Source organism: Apteryx rowi, unplaced genomic scaffold (assembly GCF_003343035.1).
Source record: "Apteryx rowi isolate R43461 unplaced genomic scaffold, aptRow1 scaffold_27, whole genome shotgun sequence".
Taxonomy (NCBI): Eukaryota; Metazoa; Chordata; class Aves; order Apterygiformes; family Apterygidae; genus Apteryx; species Apteryx rowi.
The window spans coordinates 2,090,627-2,106,940 of NW_020449085.1; the positions used below are offsets into that span (position 1 = coordinate 2,090,627).

The 16,314-nt window shown below is 50.8% G+C and overlaps 1 protein-coding gene across 1 annotated transcript; it reads left to right on the forward strand.

Moving 5' to 3' along the window:
• Positions 1 to 8,400: 8,400 nt before the first annotated feature.
• Positions 8,401 to 11,455, forward strand: LOC112967274 (zona pellucida sperm-binding protein 3-like). The gene is made up of 9 exons (XM_026068323.1): positions 8,401 to 8,808; positions 9,291 to 9,409; positions 9,490 to 9,593; positions 9,874 to 10,051; positions 10,129 to 10,249; positions 10,358 to 10,449; positions 10,524 to 10,669; positions 10,967 to 11,086; positions 11,322 to 11,455. Exons 1-9 carry the CDS (start codon positions 8,401 to 8,403, stop codon positions 11,453 to 11,455), a joined length of 1,422 nt encoding a protein of 473 aa, XP_025924108.1.
• The last annotated feature ends 4,859 nt before the right edge of the window (positions 11,456 to 16,314 follow it).

The window sequence follows — 16,314 nt, forward strand, 5'->3', positions numbered from 1 at the left end:
ACATAAATCCCAGAGGCGGATTTTTGGCAAAAATCAAATTGTTTCTCTGGGGGAGGGAGGAAATTTTAAATAAATCCTGTTTTATTTTCCTTCTGGCCTTGGCACCCGTGCGGTTCCTCGCAGACAAACACTGGCTTCATACGAGGGCTCCTAATTGCGTGTGCCGACAGGGCTGCCCGGCTCTGGTGGTGGCTCTGAAGCCCTGGCTCAGGCAACGTGCCCAGCGCGGGCTCCGGGACGCCGCAGCCTGGCCCATGCAGGTCGTCTGCGTCTGCTGGAAGAAGCTGTTTCCAGCAACCCGGCCGAGCAAGACGTGCTTTAAGCAAARCGAAGCAGAGAAATCATTCCCAAGGTCGTCCTGCATCTGGGGTGTGACGAGGAGGCAAAAAGCCAGGCTAGTTATTAAGATGTAGAGTGCCTGTCTCCATCGGTTACAAGTGGCATTTACAGCACCATCTCCTCTGCGGGAAGGGAGCTCGACTGCGTAAAACAAGACCTGACCTATTCCTCGGCTGCTGGCTGCTGCTTTTCAGCTGTCGGTTTTGCTTTTGTGGATGTCTTCCCTTTTTCGGACCCCTGTGAAAGAGGGAGGCACTGAAAGCTCTGCTGAACCTTCCAAGGAGGACCTGGCRGGGGATGCAGGTTCCTGGTGCTGCCGGAGACCAGAGAGAGGGATGGAAGGAGGCAGGGAGGTGGTTACACCTGAGCAGTGAGACCCCGGCAAGAGCTGTGCTGTGTGGAGGGAAGTCTCATGGCTGGGCATGGAGGGCAAGGACACGGTCTGGAGTCTTCTTCAAGGGTTCCTTGCCGAAACCAGCACCCTGCCCTGCGGGTGCCCAGGCAGAGACAGGCTCGGGGGCCAGGCTCGTCACCCAGGTGCAGTGCCAAGGGCGTTGTGCCGTGCTGTATTGGCAGGGTTTTTCCATTACCCAGCAAACTGCCGCCTTCCTCCTCTCCCAGTCCCGGATAGCAGAGAGTCTGGCAGCCTGGAAAGTGGTTTTTAATGTGGATGGATGTAGCGACCTGGTTTTGACCACTGCTGACGGCACGTCACAGAGCTGGTGCAGGGTGCGATGACAACAGCAGATGAGCTCTGCTCCCCTGCTCCAGCTCATCTCTGCCTGCGGGCAAGGCCAGCCCCTTCCCGGGCTGCCGGGGAGCAGCGAGAGCTATTGGGGAATGGAGAGCGAGCTGGACACAGACATGAAAGCTGGCAGCAGCTCAGTTGCCCAAGTGCACTCGAGTTTGCTCTTCCTCCTCCAACTCATCCCTCTCCAGGGGCAGGTGAGGCCAGGAGTTCATCCAAACACCCTCGCTCCGTAAAAACAAAAATCTAATTTGGCAGGTTATTGCAGAAAGCGCCGGGGCGAGTCTCTCCCCAGCTCTGATCAATAGAGGCTTCATTCTCTCCATCAATAATAAATAAAGGGCGCCTGCTTCTCCTGTTGACCTAATTACAGAGGGGGATGAAAATAAAGACGCTGCTCCTCATTATCGCCTCCCCCCACTGCCGCCGTCTCTGAGGACCATGCGGGCTGGACCACGGCCAGTCGGATGTGGGTTAATGGGATGGGGCAGGTGATGCCTGCGTGGTGCGTGGTGGCGTTGGTGCTGCGAGCTGGAGGAAAGCTTCCTACGCGGCTCCATGAGATTTGCTCCCTGCTGCTGAACTACATTTCCGAGAGCCTCCTGCAGCACGTGTCCCCGTACACTCTGCTGCCAGGGCTGTCACGGGCTCTGAATAGAGTCGCCAACCRGCTCCTGGCTTGCAGAGTGTTTTCTCATTGGGGTCTGAGCTCTAGGACTGAGCTTGTGAGTGGTGGATGAATTTCCCCAGTGAACCCCTGCACAGAGAGGAAAGGGGACGTTTGAAAAGACACACCCATGTCCTAATACAAGTGGATTTGCAAAACCAAGGATTTGCAATAAGCACTGTCTTCTAGATGGGCTCTTTCCAGGGAGAGATTTGCCTTGACCTTCAGGATGAGCAGGATCAGTTTCCTACGTTTCCAGTTCTGCCTCAGACCCTTCTGGCCCCCCAAATACCCAATTACTGGCCTGAAAATTGCCAGGTGTCTTGGTGTCTCTTAGACCAGGCTGAGCCACTTTTGATTTCTTAGCCACTGCAAACATAACATCAAATTTTCCTGGGGAAAGCAGAGCCAAGAAACAGCTTCGGGCTGGCTCTTCCTTCCAYTTAGCTGATAAAGCCAAGGAGCAGCTCCCCAAAGCCAGGGGCGTGATTCTGATGTAAAGTTGATATTAGGGAGAGGCAAGCGGAGTTTTTTTGTTACTTTCCACCTGTGCTTGCAGCTTTTTCTGGGAAATAGCATCTAGAAAATATTTAAACAAATCAGTCTAAAACCCAGGGAGTCGCTAGAGGCACTTGTTACCTGACAGCTGCAAATACCCCAAACACAACCCTCTGTTCTTCAGCAAAACAGGGCATTTCATTCCCTCTGAAATGACCTTTTCATTTTTGAGTATGTTTGTTCCATATGACCAATCTTTATTTTATTTCCTTTCTTGTTTTCTGAAACATCTGGAAGGGAGACTCGAGTATTCACCCGGCTCCTTGCTAGATCTGTTCAGGAAACGAATTTCCTCTCCACGGAGAAATCAGCGTTCCCGTGCCACACTTGCACCTCTGACTCGTGCAAAGACATGTGCCATGTCCATGGGGGCCGGGGCTGCGTGAGGGTGCATGTAGGCAAAGTTTTGCAGCGTGTTTCTTTTACTAATTGGTAAGGCCTCCTAACAACCAAGACTGTTGTAGGTTGGATGTCTTGCTGGTGGCTTACAGGTTTCCCATGCCAGAGGTTGCCGATTGCCAGCCCTGGTGAAGTAGAAGCTCTAAAAGAGTATTTATTAGCTTTAAGACTATTTATTAGTGAAACTCCCAGAAACCTTAAGGAAGAAACAAAAATGGCCACTTCAGCTACTATCCTGTCAATCCACCCAGAATTTGAAGTGTATCTGGCATGTTTTAGAGCCAGTTTCTCTCTCCTGAGACTCATTTTTCCGGATGAAGTCCCAAGCGTGTTATTCCCTACAACCGAAGTGCATCTGGTCCCAATATGTCAGAGATAACCAAGGAATTTAGAGACATTTTAATTATAGCCTTGGCTACCCTGTGCAATTTGTCATGGACAACTTTAGCGATTTATCAATCAGCAGCTATAAGTGATCTGAATCAGAAAAAAAGCAGCGCGCCTATTTATCTCAGTGACTCAGAGGTTGTTGAAGGGATATTTGAAGTGAAACAGTGATATTTCTTAAAAGTCCCTAACTGGCATTTAGAAGTGGTCTCTGGCCAGGAAAATTAATGAGCGCTGCGAGTTTCAAACTCCAAGTAAATCCCCCTATTTTTCCGTGTTTGGCGAGACGGGTCCATTCCTTTTCCCTTTGGGAGTACGTCTGAACTATCGGGTGGGACGAGGGAGGCTCCCAGTGTGCTCACACTCAGATGGTATTTCAATGCCATTTTGCGATCATTACTCAAGCCAGGTGAGACAAATCCCTTGCGAATGCTTTTGCAAGCYGCATCTAAGCAAGTGCGTTGAAGACCTGGCGATATCATCATTTTGTTGGGGCAGGGGGGGRACAGGGAAGTTACGTTGTTCTTGCTTAATGATCCTTGGAGAAGCATGTGCTGTCTGAGGTAAGTAGAAGTTGCTTAAACATTGCCAGGTAACTGTGCAATTCCCCTGTTAATAAAATATTCAACACTCCAGTGAAAAAGCACCCTGGCAAATAAACAGATCCCTTCAGAAGAGACATCGAGATGAGCTTGGAAGAAGTGCAGATGGTGCAGGTCTCTCCCATACACGGAAGAGAAATGATTCTCCAGCCTCAGGGAAGAAGGCAGATGTTGGAGCTCCTTGGCTTTCTCCAGAGCGTCGCAGAGTGCCAGAGCTGGGGACTGTGCGTGGAGTGCACCTTTCAYCCCACTCTGAAGGTCATCTCTACACCCAGTCTCTCCCACAAGGTCGGCCTGCTCCTGCAGAGGACGACTGTTTGCTCTCCAATGTTTTAGGCACCGTTCAACCAGGTGGAGAAATAGCGTGTAAAAATTAAGGGATGGAAGGAGTTTCAGGAGAGTCTGATGAGACCCATCCCAAGGGGAACCAGAGGAACTGAGTTCCTGCTAGCCTGAGCATAGACAGACCACAGCTGGGAAAAAGAAGGTAGATGTCCCCCGGTGTCCTTCATTACCAGAGGAAATGTATAGTCAGAGGACTTCACAGATTGAAAGGGCTATTCCTTCAGAGCCATTAAACACAGATTACAGTGATGGATGCTGCAGCGAGAGAGCTGGGAGATGGTGGATGGGGTTTTTTTGATGCCTATTGATCACAAGTCACTAATGCACCCAAATGAGAATAAAAGCTGTTCTCCACCCAACAGATTCAGCCTTTTCCACACCAGCAGGAAACAGCAACATTTAGGCCCATGAATCTTCCATCCTCATTTCATCCTGGACACCTGAATTCATTTTCACACTGTCCTGCTCACAGTGCTTTGACCTGCCAGTGTCTGGCTGGAGCAGATGAAATGCATGAGCTGGGGTTGAAATGTCCATCATCTGGGCAATGCTAAGGGCTGTGCCAAAACTGATAACTCACATAATCTCTCCCTCTCTCTATATGTGCATGTATATCTTTATTAGGTTTGCAGAGGAGAAGACTGGAAAATTTCAGACCTGCATCCCTAAGGATTGGTGATGGGTTTTCAATGCCAGCTTTTTTGACCTCATCAGAGCTCTTTGTTCTTTTGCCTTTGAGGAAAAACATGGTTATTTCCTCTAGAGCAGCCTCCCTGTCTCCCCTTAGGACTTGATGCGTTGGCCCTGGGCACAGCTCTGCAGCAGCCAGGCTGGGAATTGGGTTTCCTGGGCTCTGGTCTGGGCAATCAGACGTCACAGTTCAAGCTGTGGGTCCCTGGGGCCACCAGATTTGGTTCTGGTATCGTGAAAAGCAAGTGAGAAGGCTGCCTTCCCTCCCAGGGTGCTGGGCTCCCTGTGTACATCTCTTTAGAAAGGCAGAGCACAGAGGCTTAAAGCTGTATTAGCCTGAGATACAGGGCGCACATCCTTGGGCTCCACGCTGCKCTCGTCTAGCTTCTAGACAGAAATGACTTGCAAACCTGTCCCTGCTGTCCCTGCGGGGTAAAAGACACTAATCTAGCACAAGGGATGACCTGGGTTTAGACATTACCCACCATCTGGAAAGGTTTTTCTTGTTGTATCATTTATTCATCACTCATAAAAATTATCAGGGACAAGTCAGGTCCATGGAGATCTAATCGGAGAAGGATGGTGTGTGTGTGTGTGTGTGTGTGTGTGTGTGTGTGTGTGTGTGGTTATTCACACTTAGAGGAGACCACAGTCAACACCTAGTGTGCAGGCCAGCCAGGCAAGGAGGGGCCTGTTGGGGCCTCTGGCGCACTCTCACTACCTCCTGTATCTGCGGATGGGTGCCGCGGAGTAATGTCCTCCTGCACTCAGCAACACCTCCAGGCAGACACATGCTCTTCACACCTTGTTTTTCTTCCCTACTTCCTTTCTATGAGAGCTGCCCGACRCAGTCTGCATTCATCTGAGATGAAGCTGAGATGCTCTCTGGAGCCAGCAGGTAGTGGAGGTGAAAGATGTGGGCAGAAAGCARTGGGCTGATGGGCACTTCAGGGGAGCTCATAGGCTGGACAATGATTATGTGGGGTAGCACTTTGGGACYCCTTGCTCTGAGATGGAGCAAGGAGACTCGCTGGTGATGGCTTTGATCTCCATGTGGCCCCCTCCCTAAGCACAGGGAGTGCCCTGCCTCTGCGGGAAGCCCAAGTGCTGTATGGCTCAGCAAGTCAGTCTGGAGTCATTCAGATTCATCCTGGTAATTGAGGCTGTCTCCAGAGAGCCCTAACGTGGCCCCAGAGCCCTCCTGCTGCAGAGCCAGGTGATTTCTGCACTCCCTGAACCACAGAAGAGGGATGGAGGGATGTTTTCTTAAGGGGAACCATGGTTCGAGCTGTCTGGCACATTGAGTTAGTAGGGAGAAAAGTGATGTCCCTCTTGGCAAGCCTTCTCCTGGGCTGGTGAGCTGTGAGGAGTCAATGCACATATGTACACAAGCTAAAGGGACCTGGGAGAAGTTGCAACAGTGCCCAGTTCACTGGCTCCCCTTCATCTGCCTGATCGGCGCTGCTGCCCAGGCAGCCTCGTGYGTGGGATCATCCTTCCTGAGCGAGGATTCCCGCTGGAAGCAGATGTCCCATGCCTGCGCAGCAGTCGCTGGCAGTGCTCCCATCAGCCATCCAGGCCTTCAGGATGTTGAGCACCTTCCCTGCTCCTGGAAGCTACTCACACCCTTACAGGCCCTGCTTCTCTGGCTCATCATCATGGGCTCTCCTACGAGCAAACCATGTGCTGCTTGAACTACCCCCAACCTGCACYGCAGTGCAGAAACTAGCAGACTGGGAGGAAGATGCTTCAGCTGGTAAAGCCCATTTTCCTGGGCACACGTGTAAGAATGCACGTCCTGATACAACCACTCAGGTTAAATAAGCCTCCCATTGCTTGTTCAGCTGTATCAGTAAAGAGCATGTGTGGGCAGCGGGCCTTCACCTAATCCGGGGGCCACACAGGGTCAGGGCAGCGATCGCTCCTTGTGTTGGAGGAAAGCTGCTCGCCGGTTCTCTGCCACTCCGGAAAATAGCTTTGCATGACCCCAAACCTCTTTATCCAACTCAGTGATGTAGAGCCATTAGTCATCGTACTGTATACACGAACAGCTGTACCAATTAGCATAATTAACACATGAGGGCCAATTAATCTCTTGATTATGCCTGCCATTCACTTATCAGAAGCTATTATGAGAAGATCAGCTTTGGTACCTCTGCCTGCTATGCAAATAAGCTGGTTATGACGCCTTCATTACTCGAGATACGATTACGCAGAGCAGATACCCATGAAATCGAATACGGACAGATTGCCAAGACATACAGGCCAGGAGCCCAGGTGGCTTCTGCAGTTAAAAGAGGGTTATGAAAGAGTCCTCTCCATTTTTGAGTCTGCCACCTTACAACATGAAACTGCTGGTGCTTAAAAGCCTGGGCTTTTGGGGATCTCTGATGCTGCTGGTGTGATTCCCAGCCCAGCTGTGGTGCCAAAATGCTGCCGGTCCTTCCCAGGGTGAAGTGCATGAGCGCGGTGTTACTCAGGAGCTCCTCTGGGTGCATTAGTGACTTGTGATTGATAACCAGCAAAACCGGCTTGCTGTCTCCCATCGCTCTCGCCTTGGCAAATACGTCACCCCCATTTGGAGTTGAGAGCATGGCCTTTTCCATTAGGTCAACGCTCTCCATTTAGCTCTTCTCCTTCATGGCTGYGACGTGACTTTTTCCTGCCTCTCTGGCACAGGAGGATGTCAAGGGCCTCTGGGGTGGACACCTGGCAAGAGGGACTCCTGTGATGGCTGGCATATGGCAGGTGCCTTGCTGGTCACTGCAGAACAGCTTATGGGTAATAACACTTGAGGGAGCCTGACTGATCCCTTGGGATGCTGGTGGTCAAAACTGGCCTGTCTCACATCAGCTAAGGYAGAGGGGCATGGACATAGACACAAGGGACAAGAGCAGAGGGTCCGTGGCCAGCTGGGACTTGGGTACACAGGTAGAGAGTCCCTTGAGAGCCAGCACTGCTGGAGGACAGCTTGGACCCCTGCCGACCCTGCCTCCTCCCTTGGCACAGTCTCGCTGGGCACTGGGGATGAATATGGCCCTCTTGAAATGTGGGTGGCAAGGGTGGCATTCAGGAAGTCAGAGAGACCCGTGGCATGTGGAGACAGGGCTCTCTGCCTGGAGGAGGATGCAGCATGCTCCCCACTGCCTTCCCCAGGGCTGGGACTCCCAGATGTGGCAGGGCCTTGTGTCTGCTCTCCCACCAGTGGTGACCTTCCCTCGCATCCCTGAGCCACCATGGTAGTGGCTGCTGCTGCCAGCGTGGTTTATGGTGCTGCTCCCTCCATCCCATTAGCAAGACTAATGGTGTGACCAGACACTGACTTCATTCTGCTGCTGCTGCTGCCAGGAAGGAGGGCCAGAGGGGCCAAGCTGATGTTAACCCAAATGAGCAAGATAAAAAGATTTGGGATGGGCTGAATTGCTCAGGGGCAAGTCTCAGGTGCTGGGTCAGGGTAATCACCCTGCCTGCCTGAGGGATAGTCCCAGCTGGGYCCCGTTGCCCTGGGCTGTTCCCGGCTGCTCCAAGGGCTGGGCAGGGGTGCAGGTGGGCCAGGCTGCAGCCCCCAGGTGTGCTAGTTCTGGGCTAGGCTGGGATGCTGGGAGTGCAGGTATAAAGGCTGCTGAGCAGCAGCTTTTCTATGTGCTGGGTTTGCTGAGGTCAAGATGGGGTCTGGAGGCAGCCTGGGGATTGCTCTTTTATGCTGGGTGCTTGCTAGAGTAGTGTCTTATAGTCCCTGGGATTTCTCTCAGAGGGATTCAGGGTTTTTGAGAGTAAGAGGGGACTCTTCTTGGAGACAGCCTCACGTGCCTTCCTTTTCCCAGCCCTCCCCCTGGGCTTGGGTTGACATCTCCCAGCTCCAGGCTGCATCCCCGCTGCACCCTGTGGCTGTGCAGTGCCAGGAGGCTCAGATGGTGGTCACGGTGCACAGGGACCTYTTTGGCAYRGGGCGCCTGGTGAGGGCTGCGGACTTGACCCTGGGCCCAGCTGCCTGTCAGCCTGCGGCCATGAGTGCYGTGGACAACACGGTGACCTTTGTGGCTGGACTCCACGAGTGTGGCAGCACCCTGCAGGTGAGGTGGCCTGGTGAGGAAGGGTCTGATGCTTCTCTGAAGTGATTATTGCTGGTGCTGGGAAAAGCGTGGAAAGGGGGTCTCTGAGAATGTGCTGACTCACACCTCACCAGGAGAGGGCAAGGGCTGACTGCATCTAGTGTGCTGAAGCCCACCAGGAAGGGGATGTTTGCAGACCTACAACCTTATAGTCCTTGCCTACCTGATGTAGGTATTTGCTGGTGCGTGAGTCCTGGTGACTGACCACTCATGCAGCCTGTGGGGCTGTCTCCCTCCTCCTCCTCTGCTGGCATGCTAATAGAAAGCTTCATGGTGTCCTACATGTACTGGATTGGGAAATGTGGAAGATAGATGCTGTCTCTGTGGCTGATAGACCTAGGTGTCCTAGTACAGTCAGTGTTAGGCATCTGAAAGGTGCTCAGCTTCTGAGGCTGACAGGCTTGTTTCACTAATTTACCACTTCTCCCAAATGTTCCTTCCAGATGACTCCAGACTCCCTGATCTACAAAACAAGCTTGTCCTACAAGCCTACTACTACTGGCAACCTGGTCATCATAAGAACCAACCCTGCTGTGGTTCCTATTGAGTGCCATTATCCCAGGTGAGTAGATAAGGCTGTCTCTGCTCCTATGGACCTAGGATGATGGTGGCACCCTTGTTAATGCATATCTCTTTATTCAGGAAGAATAATGTGAGCAGCAATGCCATCAGGCCCACGTGGGCTCCTTTCCACTCCACTCTGTCAGCAGAGGAGAGGCTGGTGTTCTCCCTGCGCCTCATGAATGGTAGGTACAACACTAGAAATCCCTATTTCCCTCTGATCACCAGTCCTGCCAGCTCTTGGCCACAGATGCTGAGGACCCAAGCAGAACTACCTTCTGGGCTGAAACYGGCTCTTGTGGAAGTGTGACATGTATGTAAGTTTGCTGCTTGATTAAGAAGTCTCTTGTGTGCCATGAGGGAATTGTCTGTGGCAAGGCACCCCTTGCTTGCCATGGTGAGGTCTGAACACAGGARGGCCATAGTTCTTCAAAAGCAACCTGTAGCCTTGAAACTGCCTTCTAGATGACTGGAGTGCGGAGAGAATCTCCGATGGATTCCAGCTGGGAGAGAGCCTGCATTTCCAAGCCGATGTCAGCTCTGGGAACCATGTCCCTCTAAGACTCTTTGTAGATGACTGTGTTGCTACCTTGACTCCAGACAGGAACTCCTCTCCCCGATATGCCTTGATTGACCTCAGTGGGTAAGGGATGGACTGCTGCCTGGATGAGGTACTGCTGTAGCTGGCTGGGAAGCTGCTGACTTCTGACTCTTGTCTAGGTGCTTGGTGGATGGGAGATCAGATGAGACCACTTCAGCCTTTGTGACCCCAAGACCAAGGCAGGAAACACTGCAGTTCATGGTTGATGCATTCAAGTTTGCAGGAGACGACAGAAACCTGGTGAGATGTGGTGTCTACCCTTCTCTCCCCCACACTTTCCAAAGTGATGCTGCTCTGCATGAACAAATATAATTCCTCCTGGGCATGCTTTTTTAATTTCCTTTCCAGATCTACATCACCTGCCACCTGAAGGTCTCCCCAGTTGACCAGCCCCCAAATCCACTAAACAAGGCCTGTTTCTTCAACAAAGCCAGCAGCCTGTGAGTAGCTGGTGTATACAGGGAGGGGGTGGAGACCAGCTTAAGAAGAGGTCTCACAGCTGATTCTGTTTCAGCTGGACTCCAGTGGAGGGTACTGGAGACATCTGCAGCTGCTGTGAGACTGGCCACTGCCACTTACATGGAGGATACTCCAGGAGAACTAACCCTCTGGCTAGATGGCCTGGGAGGCGCTTGAGAAGAGATGCGCCTTCTGGACAAGGTATGTCTCTGCATGTCTAAAGTGGACCCCAAAGGCCAGGTGACTCTCCAGGTTGGGATGACCAAAGATGCTGAAAGATCATTAGAGAAGATCTAATCTCAAGGACAAAACAAGCTCTTCTCTAATGTCCTTGGGCAAGGAACTGTCTGTATGTCCTTATCTTCAAAACTACGGTAAACCTGACTTTGAAAGGACCATACTTCTGTAAGCCCTACCTGTGGAAGGGAGTCAGTTTGAAATGCAGGCTAAGAATGAAGTACTTCCCCTAAGAACTCTTTCATGTCCCTCTCTTCTTAGATGGGTCCCCAAAGGAATTGGAGGCTGAAGTCTCAGTTGGACCACTAATAATCCTTGATCCAGCTCAGGGATTATGGAGTTCCTCGGAAGGTCTCTTGCCAGAAGGSAGGACTCCACAAGGTATGGATTTTTCTGGGTGAACATACCTGAACATACCTCCATTGAAGGTGACTCCAGGATGTCTAGGAGTGAAATCCTGAGGGATTCAGGACTAGATCAAAGTCAGACACTTCAGTATAATCACCAAAAGACAGTCTAGGGGACTCCTTTCCAAAGCTGCCTGCTTCTGAGTCCAGCCACTGACAGATGGTGGAAAGCCATTAAATGCCTAGTAAATGGATCTTATCTCTCCTAGGTGCTGCTGAAGGACTTTCTATGCTGGTCCAAGTTGTCATGCTTGTTGCAGCCACTGTGCTGAGCTTAACTGCCCTTGGAGTGTTCCTGGTGTGCAAAAAATGCAGCTGTCCTCCTGCAGGAGTGTCATTGTAACTCTCCTCCTGGAATAAATAGTAATATTTCTGTCTTTCCTGAGCCTGTGCTGTCCTGGGTGGGGAGCAGGGATGCCAGTCAAGCTTTACACTGGATCTGCTGCTGATGGGATGGGAGTCAGGGCTGTGCTTGGGCACCAGCCTCCAGGGAAGCAATCTCCTAGTGTGGCCTGTGACCAGCACATCCTGGTCTGCCCACCTTTGGTAGTGGACACAAGCTTGTATGAAGCAGCCACTGGACCAGCAGTGTGACCAAGGATATGAAGAGTTCTCTTCATCATATGGCAGGTTGGGGCCCACCTGCTGACTTGCCAGGCTGGTAAGYTGGCACTGAAGTCTTCAGCCCTGTGGGCTAGGTCTACAGTGCAGCTCTTTGACCTGAAAGCATCTCCCAAACCACAGTGCTTATTGCTGGAAGTGTGGGAAGCTTTCCTGCAGAGATGCTTCCCAGCTCTGTTGCAGAGGCTCCCTGTTCCTTGTCAGCTTCACATGAGGCTGCAGTCCTAAATGCTGGCTGCAGGCAAGATATGGCTCTTGTTTTCAGGTGATCAAGGGAAGAGTTCATGCTGTTAACAGGCCTTTTAAAGTTAGTAATCCACTTAGTATCTGTTTGCTCCTTCTTAGCAGGAGTGATACTGGGGGACACAATAACAGCTCTGTCTGGGGCTTGTCAAAGGTATGAATCGATGTAGCCTTGGTGCAGAGGCACTGCCCTTCTGAGGGGCAGAGCAGCATCTCTGAGCCCCTGACTGGGACCATGCAGGTGCTGGCCWTCTCCTGCTGGGAGAACTGGGTGACACTGGTGTGGTGCTGGAGGTAGGCAGAGGCTGAAGATGTGTGTTGCTTGTAGTTACCACCGGTTTATAACAGCTCCAGCTGTATAGAGAACAGAGAGCAATGGCTGGATGCAAAGGTGGAGCAGATGACTTTGTAATTAAGAAAGGGGGCAAAGAAGGAAAGGTACCTGGTCTGCCTACTAGAAACAGCTCTTGTTGAAGATGACTGCAGGGCAAAGAGCTAAATGGTCATCTTTGGCTSTTGCTGTAGCAGAGGCCAAGGCTGCAGTCCTCCTCTGGAATAGACAGGTTTGGAGATGGGACTTGGGTTGTTGTCTCTCCTTGCAGCAGCCCTGCGGATTTGCCTCTGCCATGTTGGAGGGACTGTGCCATAGGACACAGTTCTCATTAATCTTAAACTGAGTCAAAAAACACAAGATGGGCCTTAATGCATTGTTAAATCTCTCCCCTTGCTCTGTGGCTTTCTCTCCCACACAGCACAGGCTTATCYTGACATCTAGACTTAGGCTGCTAAAAGCTTTGACTTGTCTGGTGGAACTCAGAATCTGGTCTGGGGCTCTTAGGGGCTGCAATCCAAATGAGCAGAGCTTGCACATCTTGGAAGCTTGAGTAACTTGAACACTTCTGAGAAGTGTCTTGCTTGCCCTGGGATGTGTGCCATATGCAGCCCTGGGTCAGTCCCCTCTACTAGGAGCAGAAATAGCCTGAGAGCATTTGTTACTTCCAGTCCAACCTGTCCCAGAAGTTCCTCACCCCATGGCTCTCCAGCCCTGTGTCTTGTGGTGCTATTTGGTGCAAAGATCTCAATTTACATTGGATCAGGTGACCAAGTCAGCTGGTTTCATGGAACATGATACCTTGTGCTCCTGGGTAAGCACAACAGTGGGAATAGACTCATTGAACCATGACTGTGCCTGGGTTGGTGCTGGTGACCCTTGTGTGCTTTGAGGAGAATCCCTGGACCTGCTGGCCCCAATGCACCAGTCTGCTCTGAATGACATTATGCCTCATGCTCTTACTTCTACCCTTATCTGTCGAGACCTGTTGATTGTACCAGTCCTTCCTGAGCTGAGGAAACTACTTGTGGTCCCAGATAAAGAACAAAATGGGCAGAGCAGCAAGGCCAGCTTTGAGAGCTGCTGGCATTCCTCTCATTCTCAGGTGTGTGGGCATTTGCTCTTGTTAGTGACCTCTGAAGACTGCTGCTGATAAATGCATGGCCTAAACCTGGCAGTTGAATGCTGGAAATGGCACTTTTGCCCTTAAGCTCTTGGGCCATAATTCCCTAGCCATCAGGCTGCAATCTAGCTGTGCTGATCCTCCTTGCAATATACTTAAAGGCTGAATACAGCTCTATCTCTGCAAATGATCCTTTCTTAACGTCCTTATGCAACCCTTCTTGTCCTGGGATTGATCCTGTTTGCTCTGAAAAATTACTTGGCATGTGATCTCTAAAGAGTGCTAAGCAGGAATCCTTTCCCTTAAATTAGCTAGGGTTTGAAAGCCTTAGGATATGCTCAGAGGAGTTGTTTTCAGGTTCTCTCCTCCATGAACCTAGCAACAGAGCTGAAATAATCAGGTGGAATAATGAAGCAGCCACGTAAGCTTTTTGGACTGAAGTCTTCCCAGGTCAGGATTCCAGCCTTTGTTTTAAGCACAAGCTACTTCCTGAAGGTGCTGCAGAAGATTAAAATCCTCTTTCTTAATTTTACCTTGACAAGATGACATGTCCCTCAAGGCTGAGCTGAGTGTGTGGCCAAGCTGTGATGCTTGGAGCAGAGTCTATAGTTCTAAAAGTTTRTCTGTTCTCCTCCCAAAGGTAAGGAGAGCCAGCTGTGTCATCTGAGTGTGGAATGTAGGCTGTCCTTCTTAGGTGGTCTGGTATGTGTTGTGGCACCTGTCTTAAGATCTCCTCACTCATATATAAGGCTATTCCTCTTTTCTCTCACTCTCCTAAGAAATTCTGCTGCTAAACAGGACCTAATTCTCCTGTCACAGTAGTCATGTGATGAGTTTGCCTGAGATCTGTGCTTCTCTGGGCATCATGCCTATTGCATGAGCTCTTCTGGCTGCAAAAGAGCATAGTCCTGTGCTGGGCATGTTCTGCCTGCTCCACCACCCTCTCAAACCTATGAGGTACTTAAGAAAATCATGAAGCTTGGCTTGTATATTAACTTTTTGAAGCAAGCTATGGACTYCTGCTCTGACATCCTCTGCTTCAGGCTTTAAAGATCCAGCCAAGAACACAGGACTCCTTCTTGCCCTGTAATAGTTTTGGCATGAAATTAGGAGGGAATCTGGCAGTTTCTTGACCAGTTGCAACAAGAAACAGAACTGCTCCTTTGGTATGGTGCAGAGCCATGATGCTCTCCAGAAATATTGCGTGCAGAGAAGCTTGAGGAGCTGCTGGGTGTTGAAAGGGATTGCTCTGAGCTGATGTGTCAAGCATGGGGCTGCATGTGTTGTTTCTTAATCTGTACATTCAGTTAAGCTATTGCTGGAAATGGCTTCCTGAATTACGCTTTTAGCTGCGGTGATGAGAATGGTGGCTCTGCTGGAGTGAAGAAAAACCTTCTTAATTAGCAAGCTGGCTGACAGTACTGAGAGCTGGAGCCTCTCTGTCTTCTGATCAGCCATGTCTGTGATGGCCAGCCTGCCACCTCAGCTGTCCTTGACATCACACATGTGAAGAGCCCCGTTTTGGGCTCAGACCTGTTGGATCTGATCCTCTTAGCACTAATAMCATAGTCTGTGCTCAGGTCCTCCTTTGAGGCCTCTTCAGCTGAAGATGAGACTTATGCCAGGAATGAACATGCTCTGACTAGTCATCCCCTCATGTCAAACCCTGTTCCTAGCCAAGGAAGGGACATCAGTTACTACTGCTTATAAAATAGTGTCAGCTTCCCTTTGTGGTAGCAAGGGCTTGTACAGCTTTTAGTGGTGTTTTGATTTAACACAGCTGTTAATTCCTTACTACTTGTTAATCCAGAAACAATTTTTTCCCCCACTTAGTCTGGGAAAAAATGTTTTCCCAGAGTAAGGGGATCAGAAAACAAACAAGAGACCCTCGTTTCTGTCCTCCTAGCCAGCAAGCTGAGCTCTGACTAAAGAACAAGGTGCGTTTAAAGTACCTTCTTGCTTCATAGTCTCTGCTTGATTAATATGAGGCCTAGAGATTGCAGTGGTGAGTCTCTCTGCATCTCTCTCTCTTCCCCTAAAGAGGAGGATCTTTGTTAAGAGGCTGTGTTGCTGCAGGAGGTGGAGATGAGATACACTGAGAAATGCAGAGGCTCTGTTAGGAAGAAAACTCCTTAGCCCTGGCCTCTCTTCTGCTTCATATCTAAGAGAAGAAAGAAAARAGAACAGGAAGTCTCTCAGGACTTGGCTAGATGAGGATGTTGCTCTGGCTTCCTTCAGGTTGGAAAATGCAGAGAAGGGAAAAGACTTGGTGGAGAAACAGCTTCCAGAAGTCCAGCCCTGAGATAATGCTCCTAAATCTGAGACCACTGTAGGCTGACCAAGGATGCAGAAGGGGTTTCACAGGTGATGGGAGGTTTTATTAGGTTAAGGGAGCAGGCAGCCCCATAGCTTGCTAGTCATGGGGTGCTCTTATGAGATGGGCAACATTAGATACCTTCAGGGCTGCCTGGCACTGCTCTCCTATCCTCAAAGCATGGAAACCTCTTGCTGGAGCTGTGGCAGGTGATGAGTTGCTGGTGCAWCTTTGTCTGACTTATAGCCCTGTTAAATTGCCTGAATGTGATGGGGAAAGAGGCCAGGGCCTTGGTGCAGGACCCTCGTGCAGCTTGCTTTGCAGTGGCTGAGCTGGAGGCAGAGGGAACAGGATTGGAAGAGACTTAGTGCCATCTTCTGTGGCTGCCAGACCATCAGGAAGAGAGTTTGTAGCCAAGGGGAGCAGAGGGATGCCCTGAGGGATGAGCAGGCTGCCTGTGCTGCATGGGGACTGCAGCACCGCTTGAGAAACCTGCAGCAGGCTTGTGGAGGGTGGCTGCTGCGGCTTTCAGACCAGGCATCACTGCCTCCTTGCTTGATGGGCAGTGCT